Genomic DNA, 19,150 nt, shown 5'->3' on the forward strand with positions numbered 1-19,150 from the left:
CATACAATATGCATCAGGAATCGGTGGAGTAATCAAGTATTTTTCTACCCAATTGATTTGTATACAGACCCGCACTCAGGTACAGTGCTGCTACTTTAAATACTACAGTAACATTTTTGCGTACACACACACTTCTTTCTGTGTGGTTTTATAATATTCAAGTACACGTGTCTGTCAGACCTTTTTCAGAAATGAGGCTCTTGGATAGCTGTTGAAGACACACTTGGTTTGTAAAAAGAGTCTTTGCAGTAACATTTCAGGAGTGGAGAGAAACAAGAGAGAGGAGTGGTTCTTTCAAAAACAAACAAGGGTAAAAGTGCAAGTTTTCAAAGACGTGCTTTGAAATGAGTGAAAAGGGAAACGAGCGAAAAAAGCTACAAACTCTTGATTCAGTCATCGGTTACTATGCTTTTGTCCAGAATATTAGGCGCTTTCCCCCCCCCACGTTATGTTCTTATAGACTCCACAAGTCTTCAAATTAAATTACATCCATGTTTGCGGCTGAATATACAGCCAGTTGAAAATATAATATATCCACGCAAATACAGGATTCACACGTTATTCCAATTATACAGCTGTAGAAAACCGATCACAGAGAGCGGCTACGTCGATTTAAGACACCCACAAGTTTCATGTAATAGTGCTCAAGTCTCACCTACTTACCGTCGATGTAGAAGCTCAACAAAACGCGTCTCTTGATGGTCATCGAATATAAAAAATCTTTGTTCTCTAGTATGGAGAAGATTCGACATGGTCAAAAATAGAAGAAGATCAGTAAACGTGATTCCTTTTTTTGTTTTAGATTCCCACTTTAGAGAATACTGTGAGCAGAAACCAATTGAAAGTCCTCCAAATGTAATGTTCCAAGGAAACGTTACTGCATTTAAGAAAAAAAAAGAAGAAGAAGAAGAAGAAGAAGAAGAAGAGTCCCCCTGGTAAAGTTTCAAAGAATGGCACAAAGAATGAAATGAGAGAAACTGTCCCACACTGACTGCTTTCAACCACCACCTTCTCATTCCTAAAGGAAGTGAAGACTTCGTTTTCTTCAACCGCAGCGAGAAGTTTTTCAAACAGTAGCTGCAGTTAAGTCCTTAGTTATTGTGGTCAGAAGTCCCAAGTTTTTTTTTTCACGGTACGGCACAAACCTCGGCTGTGCCTTCACTGCATTAAAAGTGAAATTATCAAATAACCCACAAAACTGCGTCCAAGCTGAAGCACAAATTGTGAGGAAGACTCCAGCGTTCCTTCATCGATCTTCCCCCAACGTCCCCGTACCCTCCCCATCCCCACCCCCGCCGTGTTCTTAAAGTCCTCCTCTCTAGTTGTACTGGAACTTGAAGTGGAAGCTGCCGCCAGACTCGAAGGGGTTGAAGTGAAAAGGCCAGTTTCGGCCCTGTCCTCCGCCTCCGCCCTGCTGGCTCTCCGGGTCCAGGGGATCCTCGCCTGCGTCAAACTTCTGCCTCATTTCTGGAAAGACAGTTGGAGGAACATTAATAAGTTTCCTCTTACAAACACTTATTCACTTTCCTGCCGAGAGTTAGACAAGAAGATTGACACCACTCTCATGTCTGTCTGTTTGACATGACGCTACAGCCAGTAGCCGGTTAGCTTAGCTTAGCTTAGCATAAAGACTGTAAACAGGGAAACAGCGAGCCTGGCTTTGTCTGAAGCTATTAAATCCACCTAAAAGCATCTGTGAAGCTCACTCGCTAGCAGTTTCCCCCTGTTTCCAGTCTTTGTGCTAAGCTATGCTAACGGCTGCTTTCCTATTTACTTCCCAAAACGTCAAACTATTCTTTTAAATTATCCGTTAGCAATTAGTTATCTACGGGTCGTGCTGCCATGCTGAGTGTTGTCACTGTGAATTAAAGTTTTCTCTGAATACGTTTCTCTCAAATTCCTAAAACCTAAGTGGTGTCACATGTAACCATCTCAGCTCCTGACCTGGGTCGGTGAGGACCTCTTTAGCCGACGCGATGTCGATAAACCTCTTTTCCGCCTCCTTCTTCTCAGCCTCTGATTGGAAATTGTCAGGATGCCACTGCTGTGCCAGCTTCCTGTACGCCTTGATGATCTCCTGCTTGTTGGCGCTCCTGAGGAGAACAATCAAAACGTGTTCTACTCTTTAAAGTGATCCACAATGGATGGATTTAGTGTTGGAGGTCAGTCAAGTAAAGAGAAGATGACACTGTTTGTGATAAAAACAAAACTAGCTGGACCGGTTACCTGCCCACTCCGAGGATCTTGTAGTAGTCCCGCTTGCGAGAGAGCTTGAGCAGCTTCTGCGCTCGGTCCAGCCCTTCTCTAATTTCATTACTCTCGCTGTCGAACTCTTTGGCCTCCTGGTAGTCTGCCACAGCTGAGGACGGGTGAAATGAAAAAGATAACATAAATATAAAGGTGTGTGCATGCAAATATAATATCTTCATGCAGTTTATTGCTGACGAAGATGAGTGCTTCTACCTTTCTCGTAGTCCTGGTTGAGGATGTAAGCCTCCGCTCGGTCTCGGAGGACGTTGGTGTTGCGCGGGTCTCTCTGGTGGGCCTCTGAGCACACGTCGATCGCCTCCTGAGCCAGCCTAACCTAGAATTGGCAAGAAAAAGCACTTTAAATATGAACCAGCGGAGCACTGGGACCGGCAAGTTTGATGCCAGCTGAACTATTAACGGTCTAGTAAATCGGTTAATCAAACTTGGCTAGAATTCCTGCTCCAGAGCTTCAAAATACACAGAGATGATCATCGCTCTCACCTTGACGAGGCAGAAGCAGATCCTCTCTTTGGCCAGGTTGGTGTAATGCGGGACGTTAGGCTCCGTCTTCATCACCGATTCATACTTATCAATAGCTTCCTGATACCTGATTGCAAGAAGAGAACACAATAGATGAATAAAGAGAAAACTTCTCCTTGTTCTTTTGGAGAGTCAGGAAACAAGATACTAAAAGCCAGGAAAGCATGCATGTTGTGAATAAGATTTGAATGGGTAATAAGGTGCAATATGTGCCTAGATTCCACTATTGAGGCTGCACAGGCATCTGCAAAATCATTTTTTGTTTTCTGCTGCATGCTTTGAAGTACACATTCTCGTAAAAACACAAGGAGGACGGTCAGTTACAGAGGCGCAGACACTGACCTCTCTTCCTGAATGAGCTCTTCTGCCGCGTCCAGCTGCTTGCTGAGCTTCTTCACCTGCTTGTAGTGGCTGAAACACTCCTTGTCGTCCTGGTCCAGCTTCAGACACTCTCGGATGTGACTGCAAAGAAAAGGATTGAAACTAAATCAACAACGGCAAGCACCGAGACTGCTCTCGAGATGTAAAATCATGCTGAATTTGCATGACGCTGAGGAGTAGTTTGTTTATTCCAGTAAGTGCCGGCTCACTTGAGTGACTCGTGGTGTTCTCCCAGGCCGTAGTGTAGCAGGCTGAGCTTCAGGAAGGCGGCGCGGTTGTCGTTACGTAGCCTCGTGGTCGGCGTCAGGTCCTGGATGGCTTTCTGAGGATCTCCCATCCGGATGTAACATTCTGCACGAAGCTCCCGAGACTCCGGATCCCAAGGAGAGATCTGAGGGAAGATGGCGACTTTTATAAAAGAATGAACAGACAACAGCAGTAACTCTCAGACAATAATTATCTGTCTTAAAAAGATCCTTTTTAATGTTCACAAGATGCTAATTTGACTGAAAAGACAGTCAGGGATTCCTCCATAATCCTTAATACGCATTACTGGAGGACATTTTTAACTACATGATGGAGGAGATGTACAAAAAACAACAACTTTTTCACATACATTTGAGCCGTAATGATAAATAACGGAACGATACAGCAAGGCAGACAGGGTAACAACATGGAAAAGGCTTTTTTTAAATCTCTGGAAAACCTTTTAATGCAAAAGCAAGCTTCCAAAATTACACGCAGGATTCTGCAGTGAGGCAGCTTGACCCCAAAAACAGGCCCCACTGTAGAGCTGATGAACTGTACCTCGATGACTCGCTCCAGCACGGAGATGGTAGCGCTGTAGTCCCCCTGGTGGTACGCAGCATGAGCCTCCTCCTGCAGCTCCTCCAGCTCATTAGCTCTCATCAGCTGGTCCTGAGCCTCTTCGTGGTCTGGAGAGCGCTGCAGCTGGAGAATAAGACAGTTTTATTAACCTCTATGTGATTCAAGTCTATAAAGGAAACAACTAGTCAGGCAGGGAAAACATTGATTGCAAAAGTAGCGGCATACAGTATTAGTGAACCTACCACTGCTACAAAGTCCTCCCTGGCCTCCTGTGTGTTGCCCTGCTTTAAAAGGATATTCCCTCTCTGGAGTCTAGCCTGGAAATGAAGAGATGAGATGACATGAGGAGGAGGAGGAAGTGTGGGAGAGCAGATGAGAGTACCCAGGAGATGCACATGGACACAAAATAAAGACTTAATAAACAATATTCTCTCTACTTGCGATCAGGGGAACTCACAGCAAGGAAGTCCGGCTTCAGCTGGATGGCTCTGGTCAGGTCTGGCAGGGCAGATTTGGATTTTCCCATAGCAAGGAACACCGCGGCTCGCTTGTAGTACGTCAGGTAATTCTTAGAGTCTCCCTCTGGAAAATGTCAAAGAATACTTATTTTGTCTTACAGAGTGTGAATACACTCACGAGGAAGAACTCAGCAGAGATACAAGACTGAAAATGTCAGCCAGCAGCGAGAATATAAATGTGTGTGTGTGTATGTGTGTGTGTGTGTAACCTTACCCACAGCAGAGTGATAGTGGGACAAGGCTTCAGCCAGCTGACCGGCTGCCAGAAGTTTGCGGCCCATCTCCAAGTGGTGCTCGATCTCGACATGAGTCGCCCCCAAGACACCTGAAGCATGAAATAAGTGTTAATTCAGCCACGACGGAAACACGTCGCTGTCAACGGATCAGCAGCATAATGATTAAAGCAGATCATGATGTCGCTTCATTCCTTATTACATTATATTCTTAAATCAATAGTTAAAATACTGAAAAATGTCCAAAGTGCCCAAAGTGACATCCTCAAATGTCTTGTTTTGTCTCAACCATCAGTCTACAACCCAAAGAGATTCAGTTTACAATCACAGAAAATAAAGAAATATTCACGTTTGAGAAGTTGGAATCAGAGAGTTTGGACGTTTTCTATTGAATAAAATGACTAAAAACAATTGATCAATTATCAAAATGACTGCAGATTCATTTTCTGCTGATTGACTAATCAACTAATTGCTGCAGCTCTAATAAATATCACCCTTCCTGGAGCCCAGGGTGACATATTCAGATTGCTTGTTTTGTCTGAAAAAACAGCCCAAACCTAAAAGATATTTAATTTATAGTAAATATAACACAAAGAAAAGCAGCAAATCCTCACATCCGAGACGAAGAAACCGGTGAATGTTTGGCTTTTCTTAAACGATTTACCAGTAACTCAATACATTAACAACTTTAGTTACTTTTCAGATGAAGATTTGACACAATGGTTAATATAACAAGCTTTTAAAATACAACACATTGTTAAAGATGAAACCAGTTGTTTCCAACCTTTTTGGATTTTGACGTCTTACAAGAAGCAGTGTGCAGTCGGGGTCACATTTCAGATGTCTATGAGTTGATAACAGCTCCAACAAATAGTGACTTTTCCCTCTAAACTTCTCACATGCTTTCATTTTAATAAATGTTCAAATGATCCAATATTTCACCAAAAATCAAAGATTAGAGAAAAATTCCAAATAACTGAAAACAGATTTGTGTATCAGAACTTTGTTTTTTCTTCTTTTCTCTCTCATTAATCATCTCACGACCCCTCAGATTTATCTGGTGACCCTTTGGAGGGGCCCGACCCCTAGGTTGGGAACCACTGAACTAAACTAACTGTATATAAAGTAGCTCAAACTAGCTCCACCTCCAGCAGCTACAACAGTAACATGCTGATCTAACACTGATGCTTCAGTATTAATAATCTAATGATGTCATATATAATAATATATCAGTCAGAGGGACTAAAACACTACTTTTACTGCAATACTTTTACTTGTAATAAAGTATTTTTTACATTGTTGTATTGGTACTTTCACCTCAGTAAAGGATTTGAATACTTCTTCCACAACTGAAATTAACTGATTAACAAAACTGATTAATTTAAGCATGAAATACGTGATATTCGTTTCTAAACTTCTGTATATAAACCATATTTACAGAGGTAATAAAGGTGATGACAGGAGAGGGGGGTGGGGGCCCAGAGACTGTCATTCCTGGCTACGCCTCTGTCAATGCACACAACTACTTCCTCAACTCTTTAACACATTATAAAGCTGCTACAGGTAGTTATTTAAGTTATAATTATTGCATATAAGTGCAATAATGCGACCAGATGCAAATTCAGTTTCATTTTTGTGGAAGTCTGAGAAAGGGCGGGACATCAGCTTTCATGGGCGTTTTTTTAACGATTAGACAGAGAGAAACGAGCTAAAAACGTCTGAAAACAATACTTATGTTGGAGAGGTGTTTCTAAAAGAGCATTTCTGACTTTAAACGCAGTCTCACCATCCAGCTGGAGGTCCAAAATGACACACAGCAGTGACAGGGAGCACAGGACCCCGCTGACTCCGCCCCGCCGGCACGTCTCCATGGTTAAAACGATTCACACTTTTGACACCTAGCAAGCGTTAACTCTCTTCTGCTTTCACGTCGGGCGAAAAACGCCGGTTTGTTTCATTGAAACGGCGATAATATCTGTTAAATCCTCATCGTTTCCTTCTGCCAGACCGCAGGGACAGCTACGACGGTGTATTTACGGTCCTGGTCTGACTGTGTTCCGTGTGGAAAAGGCGACACTCAGCTCAGAGGTTCCCACCCCCTTAAAGGCGCGCTTTCCCTCCTGAGCCGCGGATCACTTGGGCTTTACTTGTAGTTAAAACACCTCCACTCAACATGATGATGGAGCAGTCGAACAGCTGACGCGCTTAAACACTTTGTAAAATGAAACCTTCCTGTCTGGTGTCTCTTTCTGTCCTACATTTCCGTGGTTGGTCCACGCAGCGCACATCCGTGTTGGTCTAGAGACGTGTGCTGCTCTCATTGGAGAGACTATTTTAACACTAGTGGCACTCCCACATGTCCCTGCATGGACACACAGCATGCACTGTCACTAAAGCCTTTTCCATTGTATGGACTCTGTGACATTCTGGGAGGGTTTAGAGGCCTGGATGTCAACCAAAATACAAATACTTGCTCCTCTCACATAAGAAAATATTGTGTTTGGTAGTAACATGAAAGACATGAAGAGTAGGGATGCGCTCATACGAGCTATTTGAGTCAGTATTGATGAATCTCTAATTAAGAGTGACTTGATATTGAACAACCTGATACTGCTGGTGTAATTTTTTCATCCAAACATCCAAGTGGAGGAGAATGAAACCCCCTTTTCGCTGTTTTTAAAAGGGATCTTGTGGACATTCATCTCAGTGTTTTGACTGACTAATAAATTCACTAAACTAATGAAAAGAAAACAGGCAGTGTCTCCCCTCGGAGCTTAATATTTAAGAACTGAAAATATCTGATGACCTCTAGAGCAGTGTTTCTCATAGTGCGGTCTGGGGACCCCCAGGGGTCTTTGAAAGGGGAATCATTTGTTTTCACTATAATTTCATCCATAAATAACAAAATGACAGAATGTATGACTATTTTGGTCATGGGTTTAATATATTTTCTATAATAAAACATCTAAAAGCAAAAATCTTATCAGATGAGGGTCTGTGGTCTAATTTTTGTCAGTTTAGGGGTCCTTGATGTGACAAAGTTTGAGAACCAGTGGTCTAGAGAAGCTATGAAAGACTGCAGACTTGTTATTGTTATTTTTATTAGTAGTAATTTGTTTTTTAATTATTTATGTTGTTATAATATTATTTTATATAATGTAATTTATTTTTCTTATCTTATGTGCCTTGACTGTTAAGAGGTATTAACTGTTTATTGCATTTGAGCAAGCAGAACAAGCTGCAGGTCAAGTCTTTGCAGGAGAGAAGTCAAAAGTTTATGTTGTCAGTGTGGTTTTGTACGGAAGCCAAATTACGCCATCAAAACATCCTCTTAAAGGGCAGGTTCATGATTTTTAAAGTCTGTCTTAAAACAACAGTCAGGAGCCCAAATGATGATTGAAACAGGTTTTTCTTGCTGTAATCATTCCTCGTGTTCATACTGACCATCAGAAGATCCTTTCATAATCCACTTAGAATCGAAGTGGTGGATGATGATGAGGCTAATATGAAGTCTCACATGAGTCAAATCAAGTAGACATCTTTCAATATTACAGTCTTTTTAGTGCCAAAGTTCCTCTTTTTGTTATTATACTTCCACCACAGCTCAACAGGGAAACACAAAGAGGGAATTTGATGCTAAAAAGACTTTAAATGTGGCAGATATCCACTTGATATGACTAACTCAGACTGCTGAAGCCTCATATAAGCTTCAGATCAACTTTTAAATGGATTTTTTGCACAAAACGACTGTGCAGACACACTGTGGATTTTGGCCTTGGATGATTTTAATGACATATTATTTAATCCTGCTTCTTTTTACAATAACAGATTTTGTTGCAACACATTTTTATTTCATTCCAACAGTTTTTTTTTATTTAAAAACATCCTTTTTCCAAAGTCTTTTTTCACAACACCATTTTTCCAATGACATTTTATCTCATCATGACATTTTTAATCACAAAATTTTATACATAGAAAAAGACAAAACCCTTTTTTTTGTAGCAAATTTTAACAGTGAAAACTTATCAGATGAAAATACATACATTCATATAACATCCCCATCATCAAGACATTTCTGCAACAGAACATAGTCACAACTTTACTGAAAAGAGGAACAAGAAACCAAACTGGGATGTTAAGCATAAAACATGTTATTGTGCGCAATCGTAGAAAAAACCCCAAAAAAAACATCAAAACAAAGATAGCTTGTCCATCGTCTTCTTATACAACTATAAAACTGTATGAAACAACACACACAAACATCTGGATCACCCGACTTTGACCTTCCCCGTAAAAAATGTCTACAAAAATGTAAGCCTGCGCAGATCATTAGATTTATAGATTTCTTTGAAAACAAGTGACTATAAATGTATTTAGTGCTGACATCACAAGGGGAACATAAATAAAAAAAAAATCATTGCAAGCGAACAGTATGTCTGTACAGCTTCAATGCTAAAATATCAGGGACAATTTTAAAAATCCTTCTCCAGCTCTTTAATGTCTTTACATCTCCTCTTTTGTCCAGCGAGGCAAATAACAAATCAATAATGGATCACCTGCACTAATTGAGTCGATGTCCCTAATGTTTTGAATAAGCAGCAGAGTACTGGTTAATCATTTGTACAGGATTCACATTTGATTGATTGTAGTTATATACAATACAGTGGCGCTATGTTACCTTCATCACTGGACATACAGTGTGATGGACTTTTTCCTCATACATAGTTGTGGACAAAAAGCCCCATTAGTATAAATGTAAAGGTGTTAGATGCCCGTTCTAATCGATAAAGTTCGTTTTTCCTTCCCTGCTCAAACGTAGGCGTTTCGTCCGTAAGTACTGGCTGCAACGCTTCTAGTCGGGGCAGCTGCAGAATATACGGTTCCCCTGGCTTGATAAGGCATAGGGCTGCAAAACAAGACGGTAAAACAAAAACATCAGTCACATAGGATGCATTTCAATTAATCAATCAGAGTGCTTTACAGATTACTGACAAACTAATAATAAGACAGAAGCAATGTAAACAATAAAAACAATCTCAGACTAATGCACACAAAAAAGATAAAAATGTAATAAAACCAATAAAATGGATTAAAATAAAACAAGAACTAGATAAAACATATAAAAGACAACAACCAATACAATACATAAGAGGGAATAAAACATTTTAAAACACTACAATAAGATAGGTGATTAAATAAAATAAATAACGCCTATAAAATATTCTAAACTTTCAGCTGCTCTCAGTTCCTCAGACAGGCTTTATGTTGTCAAATCAACAATCCTGACAACATTTGATTGATTAGTCTGTTAATTAACAGACATTTTGACAAAAGCACCTAATAACATTAATGATGTCTCATCCCAGTTAGGTGTCCCAGTAAGTCCTGATCATGTGACAGTGATCCAGCATGCACAGTAACAGGGTCCTGAAACTGAAGCAGCTAAATGGGATCCAGCCATCATTCATTTTATTATTTAAACTTGTGCTTTTTCATAGTGGGACATGCCTTCTGTGAAAAAGTCCCATCTCTTTATAAAAGTATAAGAAGTCTGTGCAATTCCAGTGAAAAGTGTCAATTTTGATTTTTCCACTGTGGGGCGCCAAAGTTGGAAATGTTCAAATCCTGTATATCCTACACATAGTGGCTTTAAACAGGATGTGTCTGTGGCACAGCTCTTTAAAATGTATGAGACAGGTCATCTGACTGGTTTCTTACGCTCTCATTCATTTTGCATATGACACATAAAGCTGATATTTTGTACCATTAAAATAGAGCTCCAATAAAACATCCAACACGTCAGAAACAGAGGAACTCAGATGGGCGGACACATACAAGCTCAGGTGATCATATCTGACAAGAGCTCATGTTACATCCCACTGGTGGGTTAACACAGTTTTACCACGACGAGGCACCAAAGAGCCATGACATGCTTTCCTACCAGTTTCACAAGGTATATCATTGCAAAACAGTCATGACAGGTGTTCAGTGTGTGCATGTAAATCCTAAAAGATTTGTTAAATGTTAAATAAACTTTGAGTAAAAACCATGAAAAGTGAAAAAAAAGAATCCTCCTTTTAATTTCCTTCATGTAAACTTTACTTGTAAATTATTTGTCCTACATTTATTTATGCATGTACCTTCTATATTTATTTTTAAAACTGCATATTGATTTACAAATTACACTGTTTATGTATTAATCCATCTTGTTTTAGTTATTTATATGTAGATCCCTTTCTAACATGATGTATTTATTGACAGATTGATTAATTCATTAGGTCTATTATCAATGCGTCTCTTTAATCACATCAGAGATTTTATCATGTTTCCTCCATTAAAGTTGCATTAAAGGTCAGTGTTAAAGCATTTCTTAACTGATGTAGATCTTTACAGACACTTTTCATGCACACTTTTCGTGCACATTGTTTTGTATTTTGGTCAGATTATGTTAGTATGAACTTACTATTTTTCCTGTGTGCCCAGTTTGCAGGAACAGGTGAGAACAGCTCCTCCAGCGAGGGCGAGCACAGCAGAACACCAGCCGATGTAAAGTCCTTCTCCTATTTCATATCTGCGACACACAGCACAGTGTGATCAGTGACACACTCGTCTTTTGGGTAATTTCCAGTCCCACCACCACCACCACCACCACCACCACCTCCACCATCTTACCTTATGCCAGGATAGAAAGGGTCAAAGAATTCCTGTGTGATGTTGAAAGCGTACCAGGACACTGCAACCATTGTGCACACACCTTTTGATGGAGGAAGAAAAAAGAAAAACAAATATTCTTTAATCATTGCAGTGGGGAAGCTGCCAGATACAGATTCAGTGATGCAAGAAGCCAGTAAAAATTCATGAAGGATTTATTTGACCGTGTAATAAAAATCATAATTTAGTTGGATTTTCCTTTAGGTATTTATAGGGTAATATATTAGAGAGTCATTATAATTCAGACAGAAAGGCTACAAGCTAAAAGCAGGTACATTTCTGTATCAAAAATATGTTTCTCTCCATTTTGACTCCACTTCACTGCTTCAACTACTCCAAAAATACACTTTTTGGACTTTTATTTATGCACTTTATTTGTCTTTTTGTTACCTTGAAGTATGAAAAGGACTCCAGCAGTGCCAGCAATCCTCCCCTTGAGGACTAAGTTTTCTCCTCCAGCCTTGGAGCATTGTACTCCTATCATGGCCGCCAGCAGTCCAAAGGTGCCCAGCACTATCGATGTGATCATCAAGGCACGAGATGCCTGGATGTAACCTGGACACAGGAAGGAAATAAACCATCCAATTCACTGTCAGTTTATAATCACAAGGGTCATCAGATAATTTCCAGTTTGAAAGATTAGATTTTTGCCCATAAACATGCCTGGCAATCAATTTAATAGCAATTAAAGTAGAATATTTAAACTTTTAAAATCTTGAAATGTTCCTTTAACAGTCACTCATCATTGCATAAGCATTTTTTCTTTACAAACAACATCAGCATTTCATGTAATTTAGCTACTTTCAACTTTTTTTAAAACTTAAAATGATCTACAATTGATGGGTCAGAAATTAAAAACTTTTCAGCATACTTATAAGATTTTTTTTGTCACTGATGGGTCGACATACCATTCAGAGCGAGCAACGAGGGGAACTCTCTGCAGTTATGTACCCCCGTCGAATCCGTCGCACAGGACATCCACAAGTTTTCATAGATGGTGGAGGTGGTGATGACATTCCCATCAACGGTGGAGGTCTTCCAGTAACGGTTCGGCAGGGCGATCCCTACCATCACCCAGGAAATGAACCCCAGCAACAAAGCCACTACTTCCACAACCGGATCCATGACCCCCCCTCAGTCCAGCAGCCAAACAAAAATGTATCCAGATCTCGGTTTTTATAATTCAATAAAACTTTTTTTTTTAATATAAGCCAGAATATTCGATTTTGTTGTGACAGAAAGTCTGTGGGTGTCTGAGAAGTTTGGTGTCTGGTCTGCAACTGTGAGATGTGTCCAGCTCAACAGTTATCTATAATGATTTATATGACTTGCTTTCTCTCCACCCCTCTCGCCTCACACTTTTTTTTTTTTTTTTTTTTCATTTTACACCCCTGAAACTGAACAGGTGTTTATCGGCTTACCCAAGGTCCAATGGTCATCTGTTGCTCTTAATGACACTGTGCTGTGTATGTTTTCAGTCATGTTTAGCAGTGCATGTACCTTCTTTTAAAATGCATTCGATCACAAAGGTTTGATCAGAAATATGAGCAGATTTTGACAATTGATGCAATTGGAAGAACAATCGAACATTATAAGCTGTCTATGAAATGTTTTTTTGTGTTATTGCATCATGAAAATGTTGGTTTTTGTGTCTTAAAACCTAAAATTTCATACAGTTTGTGTTGAAGTCATTGTAATATAGCCAGCTGCAACATGTAAGTTTTATTGTTTTAAATGATCTCAAGGCCATGAGACTCAAGGTCACAATCACTGAGCGTCACACCCAGCATTTTATAATGTTTTTAGAAAGATGTCGACATGTGGTTTAATTCAAGGACGTCACAGCTACAAGCAAATGACAATGGTCTTAAGTTAGGCAGTTCATCCCGTAGTTTCTGTGTTTGTGTGTCTTGATTAATAATCCTCCTGATAGCTGGGTAGCGTTGCAAAATCCAGGTCACACTGGGTTCGCCAAACTGATAATATTAAGATAAATATTAGCCTGCATGTCAGACAAAGCCTTTGGGTTTAAAGGTGAGGAGATTTGTAACCTGGCAAAACTCATTTGTATAAAGGTGATGACCGAGGCTCCAAAAATAGACTCAATTCATTAAAGGTAAACTTGACCCAAGCTGTTCATCAGCTTTCTGGAAGGAAGTGGGAGCAAAGGAAGTTTGTTGATTGTAATTGTCTTTGTTGTCTTTGTTGATTGTCTTGTGAAATTTAATTAAATTTTTCAAATAACTGACAGACAAGTCTATAAAGTACCTCGTATACATGATTGCACACAAGATTTTTCTAAATTTTTATCTTCTTTGATTTCTTTCTTTCTTCTTTTTTGGTCTTGGAGTATGTTTATCATCCCTAAACTGTGAAACTAGTTTAGTGGAAATTAGCAAATGTTAGCATGCTAACACACAAAACTACGATGGTGCACATGGTAAACATTAGGCTACACCTCAGCTTTGTTGTTGTGAGCATATTAGATTCGAGGAATTTCTGTTACTATGTGAAAGACAATAAAGTTTCTTGAATGTTGAATCTTAGCATGCTGACGTTAGCATTATCTTCAAAGCACTTCTGCACTTACAGAACAGTTAGCATGGCTGTAGACTCAGTCTTGTTTCAAGGATGAGTAAGTTACATTCAGCATTTAGCTAAACAAAACATTATGGAAAGACGAGAAGGCTTCGTCTCAGTCAAAGAACAATTATTGTGCCGCAAATATGCATTAATTTAAAAAATCTATCCAATATGTCTCTTAAAGATATATTGGAAAAACAAAAAAACAGAGTTCACAAACAGCAGTGTTGTTGATTTAGTAAAGGTCAGGTTTCTTTTGTCTCTATCATTGTTTGAAATTGTAAAACTGTTAATGGAAGCGATTGAATCAAGTATTCAGAATGTTAAAAAATTGATTCATCCTTAGAGGTATTTGGCTGGTGTCAGCAAATCTTATGTGCAGAGCCAAACCAACAATGAAGTCATCCTACTTACAAGTATTGTATGTGTATCCAAATCTCAATATATCTTATTCCTCTCGGCTGTAGACCTCTGTTATTGTCCAAAAAGTGGTAAAAACATGTCAATGAACCACACTGTTGCACTGGGTCACATGTTCCTTCGCCACCAAGATGATGGTTTGTTTACAAACAGTTCAAAAAAGTAAAAGCAGCAATCATGTTTTCAGTCTCAGGAGAGTAGTTCCTTGTAGATGCCACTGGGGCATCTAAAGGGAGTGTCTACGGGGCATTTATGGGGCATCTACGGGACAACTACAGGGCAGCTGTGGCACAGGAGGTAGCGTGGGTTGTCCACTAATCGGAAGATTGGTGGTTCAATCCCTTGCTCCTCCAGTCCGCATGTCGAAGTGCCCTTGAGTAAGTGGGCTAAATATTAAACCCCAAATTGCTCCCTAAGGTTGCGCCATCAATGTGTGAGTGTGTGTATGAATGATTAGATGATGAGCAGGTTGGCACCTTGCATGGCAGCCTCCGCCATCAGCGTATTCATGTGTGCGCGAATGCGTAAATGTGACATGTATTGTAAAGAGCTTTGAGTGGTCAGAAGACTAGAAAGGCGCTTTATAAATGCAGTCCATTCCAAAAAATGCAGTTCACTGTGCATGTGCAGGAATGCGGTTGTGTTTATAATGCTGCTAGCTTGTTATGCTAAAAATCAAAACTTTGTGCTAAATTGTAAAGAACTGTACAAACACTGAACTACTCTCCAGAGACTGAAAACGTGATTGCTGTCTTTGGAGCCGTTTCCAAAACAAACTACCGTGCTCAAACTCTTTGTGGTGAAGGAACATTGCACCCAGTGCAGCGGTGTGGCTCACTCACATGTTTTTAAATAGCTTTTAGACTTCAGAGGTCTACAGTCTACACAGATAAATCAGATATATCAGGCTTTGGATATTCACACAATACTTGATCAATTCATTGTTGGTTTGGCTCTGCACATGAGATTTGTTGACAATAAGAAAAAGATTTTGTTGTTTTGATATTTTTAACATATCAGTGACATGAAAATTGATCAGTTTCAGCAATCAGACACTATGGACGCCATGAGAGTACCTGGAGAAAAAATGATCCATGTTCACGAATATAGATCGGTGGGATATACGTCAGGTGTCATTTTGAAGGTCAGCCTTCTTTCGCCACTTGATCAGTGAGAGAAAAGCAGAAATCCGAACTCACAGATGAATCTAAACTCAGTGCCCTGCTTCATCTGCTTCACTTCCACCTGAGGTCCTATGAAAAGTGGACCCTGCCCCACTATAAATGTCTCATTTTATGGCCAAACTGTTTGCAAAACCCATTTTACTGAGCATTTGCTTCGGTCCCTGATGTGTTTGTGTTATTAGATGTAAATGTCACAGTCTGTGAAAACAAAACTTTATGTGATTTTTTTTAACGTGTTACCTGAAAAGAAGTTTTTCATGTGCTTTCCAGGAAAAACTCATTAAAGAGACGCTGGATGGACATGTGACGAGGAGCGACAACACGGAAGATGGCACAGAATAGATTAGAAAAAGGATGTCTGTGTATTCTGGTTTATTTACAGAGGGGATATGAAGAACTAATGTAAAAAACTGAAATTGAAACAGCTGTTTTCAGAGATAGGAACAGTTTTTGCTTAATGTAGAAACCATCTTGTAGTCCAGGTCTCTTAAAAAGTGCACAAAGGTTGATTTTATTGTTCTGCAACTATAATAATGCAACTCATAAAATATTCATGGTTTAGAAACTTTGTGTTCAGGTGTTTGTTGTAGGAAAACATTTAAGATGTAACCCCGAATTTGACATTTTAACAAACACACAATTTTCAGCCAAAGTTGGAACAATTTTGATTATTTCATTTGAGAGATTTCTCTATTTGTGTTTTTCCTCTGTGCCTCTCTCACTAGTTTAAAGCTGGTGGGGCTCAGCTGAAAAACATGATGTCACAAAGTCCCATGCACCAATCAGGCTTTAGCAACATTTGAATGATAATCTGATGACAGCTGTGAGGTTGTTTAAGTATATTGTCAGGTCAATGTCAATCAGATCTGATCAAACAACACCCACACAATGTGATCAAGCTGATTAGTTGACAATCCAAACGTTGGTTCGGAGCCGTTTGGACTGTCTAGTTTATTTCAGCAAGGCTTCAAATTAGTTAGAGTACACATTTTTAGAGAGACAACAAAATTAATGGATTTTCTTTCCAAAAAGGAAAATAATGTGTTATTATGAACACTATAGAACGGGACCAGTTTAAATTAATAGTGTAATAAAGTGACTGTGCATATAATTGACTAAATTTAGTGTTAAACTCTAAATAAACAATAAATAAGGATGTTTTTTTCCCCAAACTTTAACTTTGACTCTTGCTTATTTAGTTGAGTCAGGGGGCTTAAACATGCAGACAAACGCAGGGAAATTGCTGTTTCCCACAAACCTATGAGCAAACAGTTTAAACTTGATTTCATGGGATCTTTAAAGTTTTCTTTCACACCTTCATGACATGTCTGAGAGAATTTGGACCCTGCAAAAGCATGTCAACTGTTCAAAAGATCTCTTTTTGTGCTCATGAAGATCACAAAATTCATGTTTCCTAAAAGATCTTTTTTGTGTACAGTCAGATCCAGAAGTCTAACAAGTGAATGGATATTAATCCACTGAATGCATACAGAACCTTTTAAAGTTGTTTTCCTCTTTAAGCCTTGACGCTCTGCAAATAAACTCGAACGTCAGGACAGTACAATGATAAGATGGAACTAAACAATCAAAGCTTGCGTATGAGAACGTGACAGGCGGTGAGCAGAAACATTAAGGTGACAGACAATAAACTTCTGTTCTCCTGGATTATACAATAACTTCCAATTACTGTGTTATGACATGTATACAGGGTGTAACTCAACCAATACACGGTGTTCCCAGACTTTCTCGGTGATTACACATTAATATCCCTCAGCCATGCGTGTGCAAGCCAGTTGATACTCAATGAACATTGGCCCTCTTAACTGAAACTCACTGAAGCTGATCTGAATTACGCTGCTGTTAAGAGGGTGTTTAAATTGTGCAAGAGACAAGTCTTAAGACAACTGCGACATTGGTTAGATATTAAATTTATATGCTGCTCCTCTGTCTGGATATTAGATAAATTATCTAGGGGGTGTTTACCAGCCCTGATATCTGTTGGTTTTTCTCTCTTTGTTCACCTCTTTCACACCAAAGAAGATTATTGTTTTCACTGATACGTTTCCAGCAAAGTTTCGGTCCTGTCAGGTGAGTTAATGAGTAACATCCCACGAGGCTGATAACACCAAACACAACTGATAGCCTCCATAAGTCTTCCTGTTGTAAAAAAAAAAAGGTGTCTGAATCTTGAGTCAAGATGAGAGGATGACCGGCAGGGAGTGAACTAGGCCGGGCACTTTTTTTTTCTGTTCAAACAAACGTATTTGTGTGAAAGACTCAAACATAGATAATGATTATAATACATCCTCCTACACAGTGTCCATTAAAACCTAATTGTAAACTTAATAGTCAATAAATGACAGTGATAAGAATGGGATTACAGTATACTGGACTTTGCTCCATCAATAAAACTTTCGTAGGAAAATTACTTTGATAAATCGACGTTTACACAAATGGAAAATCACAGTTTCCTGGTCATTCATGAGAAGCGAAAACACAAGACGTACTTATCTATATTATATGTGGATGACTCAGCGTTATTTTATGAGACTGATAACTCTCTCTTGTCCTCAAGATTACCAAGATTACAGTCCGCCTTGTACCGAACGTGTACCGAAAAGTCAATATAGACATTTATACATGTAGTTTTAGTTATTGTTACTTACAGCTGGATGTTTGAGCTTCACTGTGCACAGTTTGACACTAAAGAGCTGTTTTCACGTTCATCTGCTAAAGGTAGAAAGTTTCTCCGAGCTCGACGTAAATCTGAGTTAAAGGGGTGAAACTACAAGCAGGATTTGCAATGTCACAACTAGTCTGGAAGCTAATAGTGGTCCAGTATGCGAAAAAAAAACCTTATTAGACACAAATTACTATTCAAAACAGAGTATTTTTATATGTCTTGTCATGTCTGGAGGGAAATTTAATTTGTTGAATCTTATAAAAATCAGGGAATTAGTTTATATTGTCTTTGAAATGGAAACTTATACCCTTGTGTTAATGTCTTTTAATTATGTTTTATTGCCTTAAAGTCAAAGCACATTATATGAGTTTATGATCTCTGCTTCCTGTATGAAGATGTTCCTAACAGGTACCATTAAAGGCGAGCTCTTGGTCACTGTAACCTTACTGCTCATTAGAAAAGAGGCAGAGAGAGAAAGGTATTAGGGAGGACAGGCAGATAAGGCAGAAGACCAAGAGAAACTCCCCAAAGAGAAGGTAGATTAATTAAAAGAAACATATTAGGGTGACGTGACCTATGTGGTTGTATGTACAAATACCAACAGCGAACTTCATACAGTATCTCTTCCACATAGCGAACTGGAACATCTGCACTTGCAAATGTGTCTTCTGGATATTGACAATAAAACTCAATAAAACAATAAAACTTGTTCTCTGTGAATTCATCCATCACAGTCTTACAATAAAACATTATCATCATTTGCAGCGACTCAGAACGAGATGAAAGATGGGTTTGTTTTATCAGAATATAGAGACCCAA

General features: G+C 39.2%; 2 protein-coding genes across 2 annotated transcripts; both read right to left on the reverse strand.

Annotated features, from left to right (window-relative positions):
• Window positions 1–437: 437 nt before the first annotated feature.
• On the reverse strand, window positions 438–7,027 carry dnajc3b (DnaJ (Hsp40) homolog, subfamily C, member 3b). The gene is made up of 12 exons (XM_067579309.1): window positions 6,537–7,027; window positions 4,732–4,842; window positions 4,457–4,581; window positions 4,242–4,316; window positions 3,979–4,122; window positions 3,381–3,562; window positions 3,133–3,252; window positions 2,752–2,857; window positions 2,464–2,584; window positions 2,227–2,359; window positions 1,945–2,093; window positions 438–1,467 (listed from the first exon to the last, which is right to left on the reverse strand). The coding sequence occupies exons 1-12, from the start codon at window positions 6,619–6,621 to the stop codon at window positions 1,319–1,321; spliced, it is 1,500 nt and encodes a 499-aa protein (XP_067435410.1). The 5' UTR covers window positions 6,622–7,027; the 3' UTR covers window positions 438–1,318.
• Window positions 7,028–9,084: 2,057 nt separating this feature from the next.
• On the reverse strand, window positions 9,085–12,766 carry cldn15a (claudin 15a). Its single transcript, XM_067580044.1, has 5 exons — window positions 12,370–12,766; window positions 11,852–12,016; window positions 11,423–11,504; window positions 11,214–11,321; window positions 9,085–9,656 (listed from the first exon to the last, which is right to left on the reverse strand). The coding sequence occupies exons 1-5, from the start codon at window positions 12,584–12,586 to the stop codon at window positions 9,560–9,562; spliced, it is 669 nt and encodes a 222-aa protein (XP_067436145.1). The 5' UTR covers window positions 12,587–12,766; the 3' UTR covers window positions 9,085–9,559.
• Window positions 12,767–19,150: the final 6,384 nt, after the last annotated feature.

This window comes from Thunnus thynnus, chromosome 22, assembly GCF_963924715.1.
Source record: "Thunnus thynnus chromosome 22, fThuThy2.1, whole genome shotgun sequence".
NCBI lineage: Eukaryota > Metazoa > Chordata > Actinopteri > Scombriformes > Scombridae > Thunnus > Thunnus thynnus.

Coding starts and splice junctions, on each gene's coding strand:
- dnajc3b (XM_067579309.1), bottom strand. CDS start 6,621: ATGGAGACGTGCCGGCGGGGCGGAGTCAGCGGGGTCCTGTGCTCCCTG. Junction 3,563..3,978: donor TGCTGGAGCGAGTCATCGAG/GTACAGTTCATC, acceptor ATCTTCCCTCAG/ATCTCTCCTTGGGATCCGGA. Junction 1,468..1,944: donor AGAGGTCCTCACCGACCCAG/GTCAGGAGCTGA, acceptor CTGTCTTTCCAG/AAATGAGGCAGAAGTTTGAC.
- cldn15a (XM_067580044.1), bottom strand. CDS start 12,586: ATGGATCCGGTTGTGGAAGTAGTGGCTTTGTTGCTGGGGTTCATTTCC. Junction 11,322..11,422: donor CCTTTCTATCCTGGCATAAG/GTAAGATGGTGG, acceptor TGTGTGTCGCAG/ATATGAAATAGGAGAAGGAC. Junction 9,657..11,213: donor CTGGGCACACAGGAAAAATA/GTAAGTTCATAC, acceptor CTTGTTTTGCAG/CCCTATGCCTTATCAAGCCA.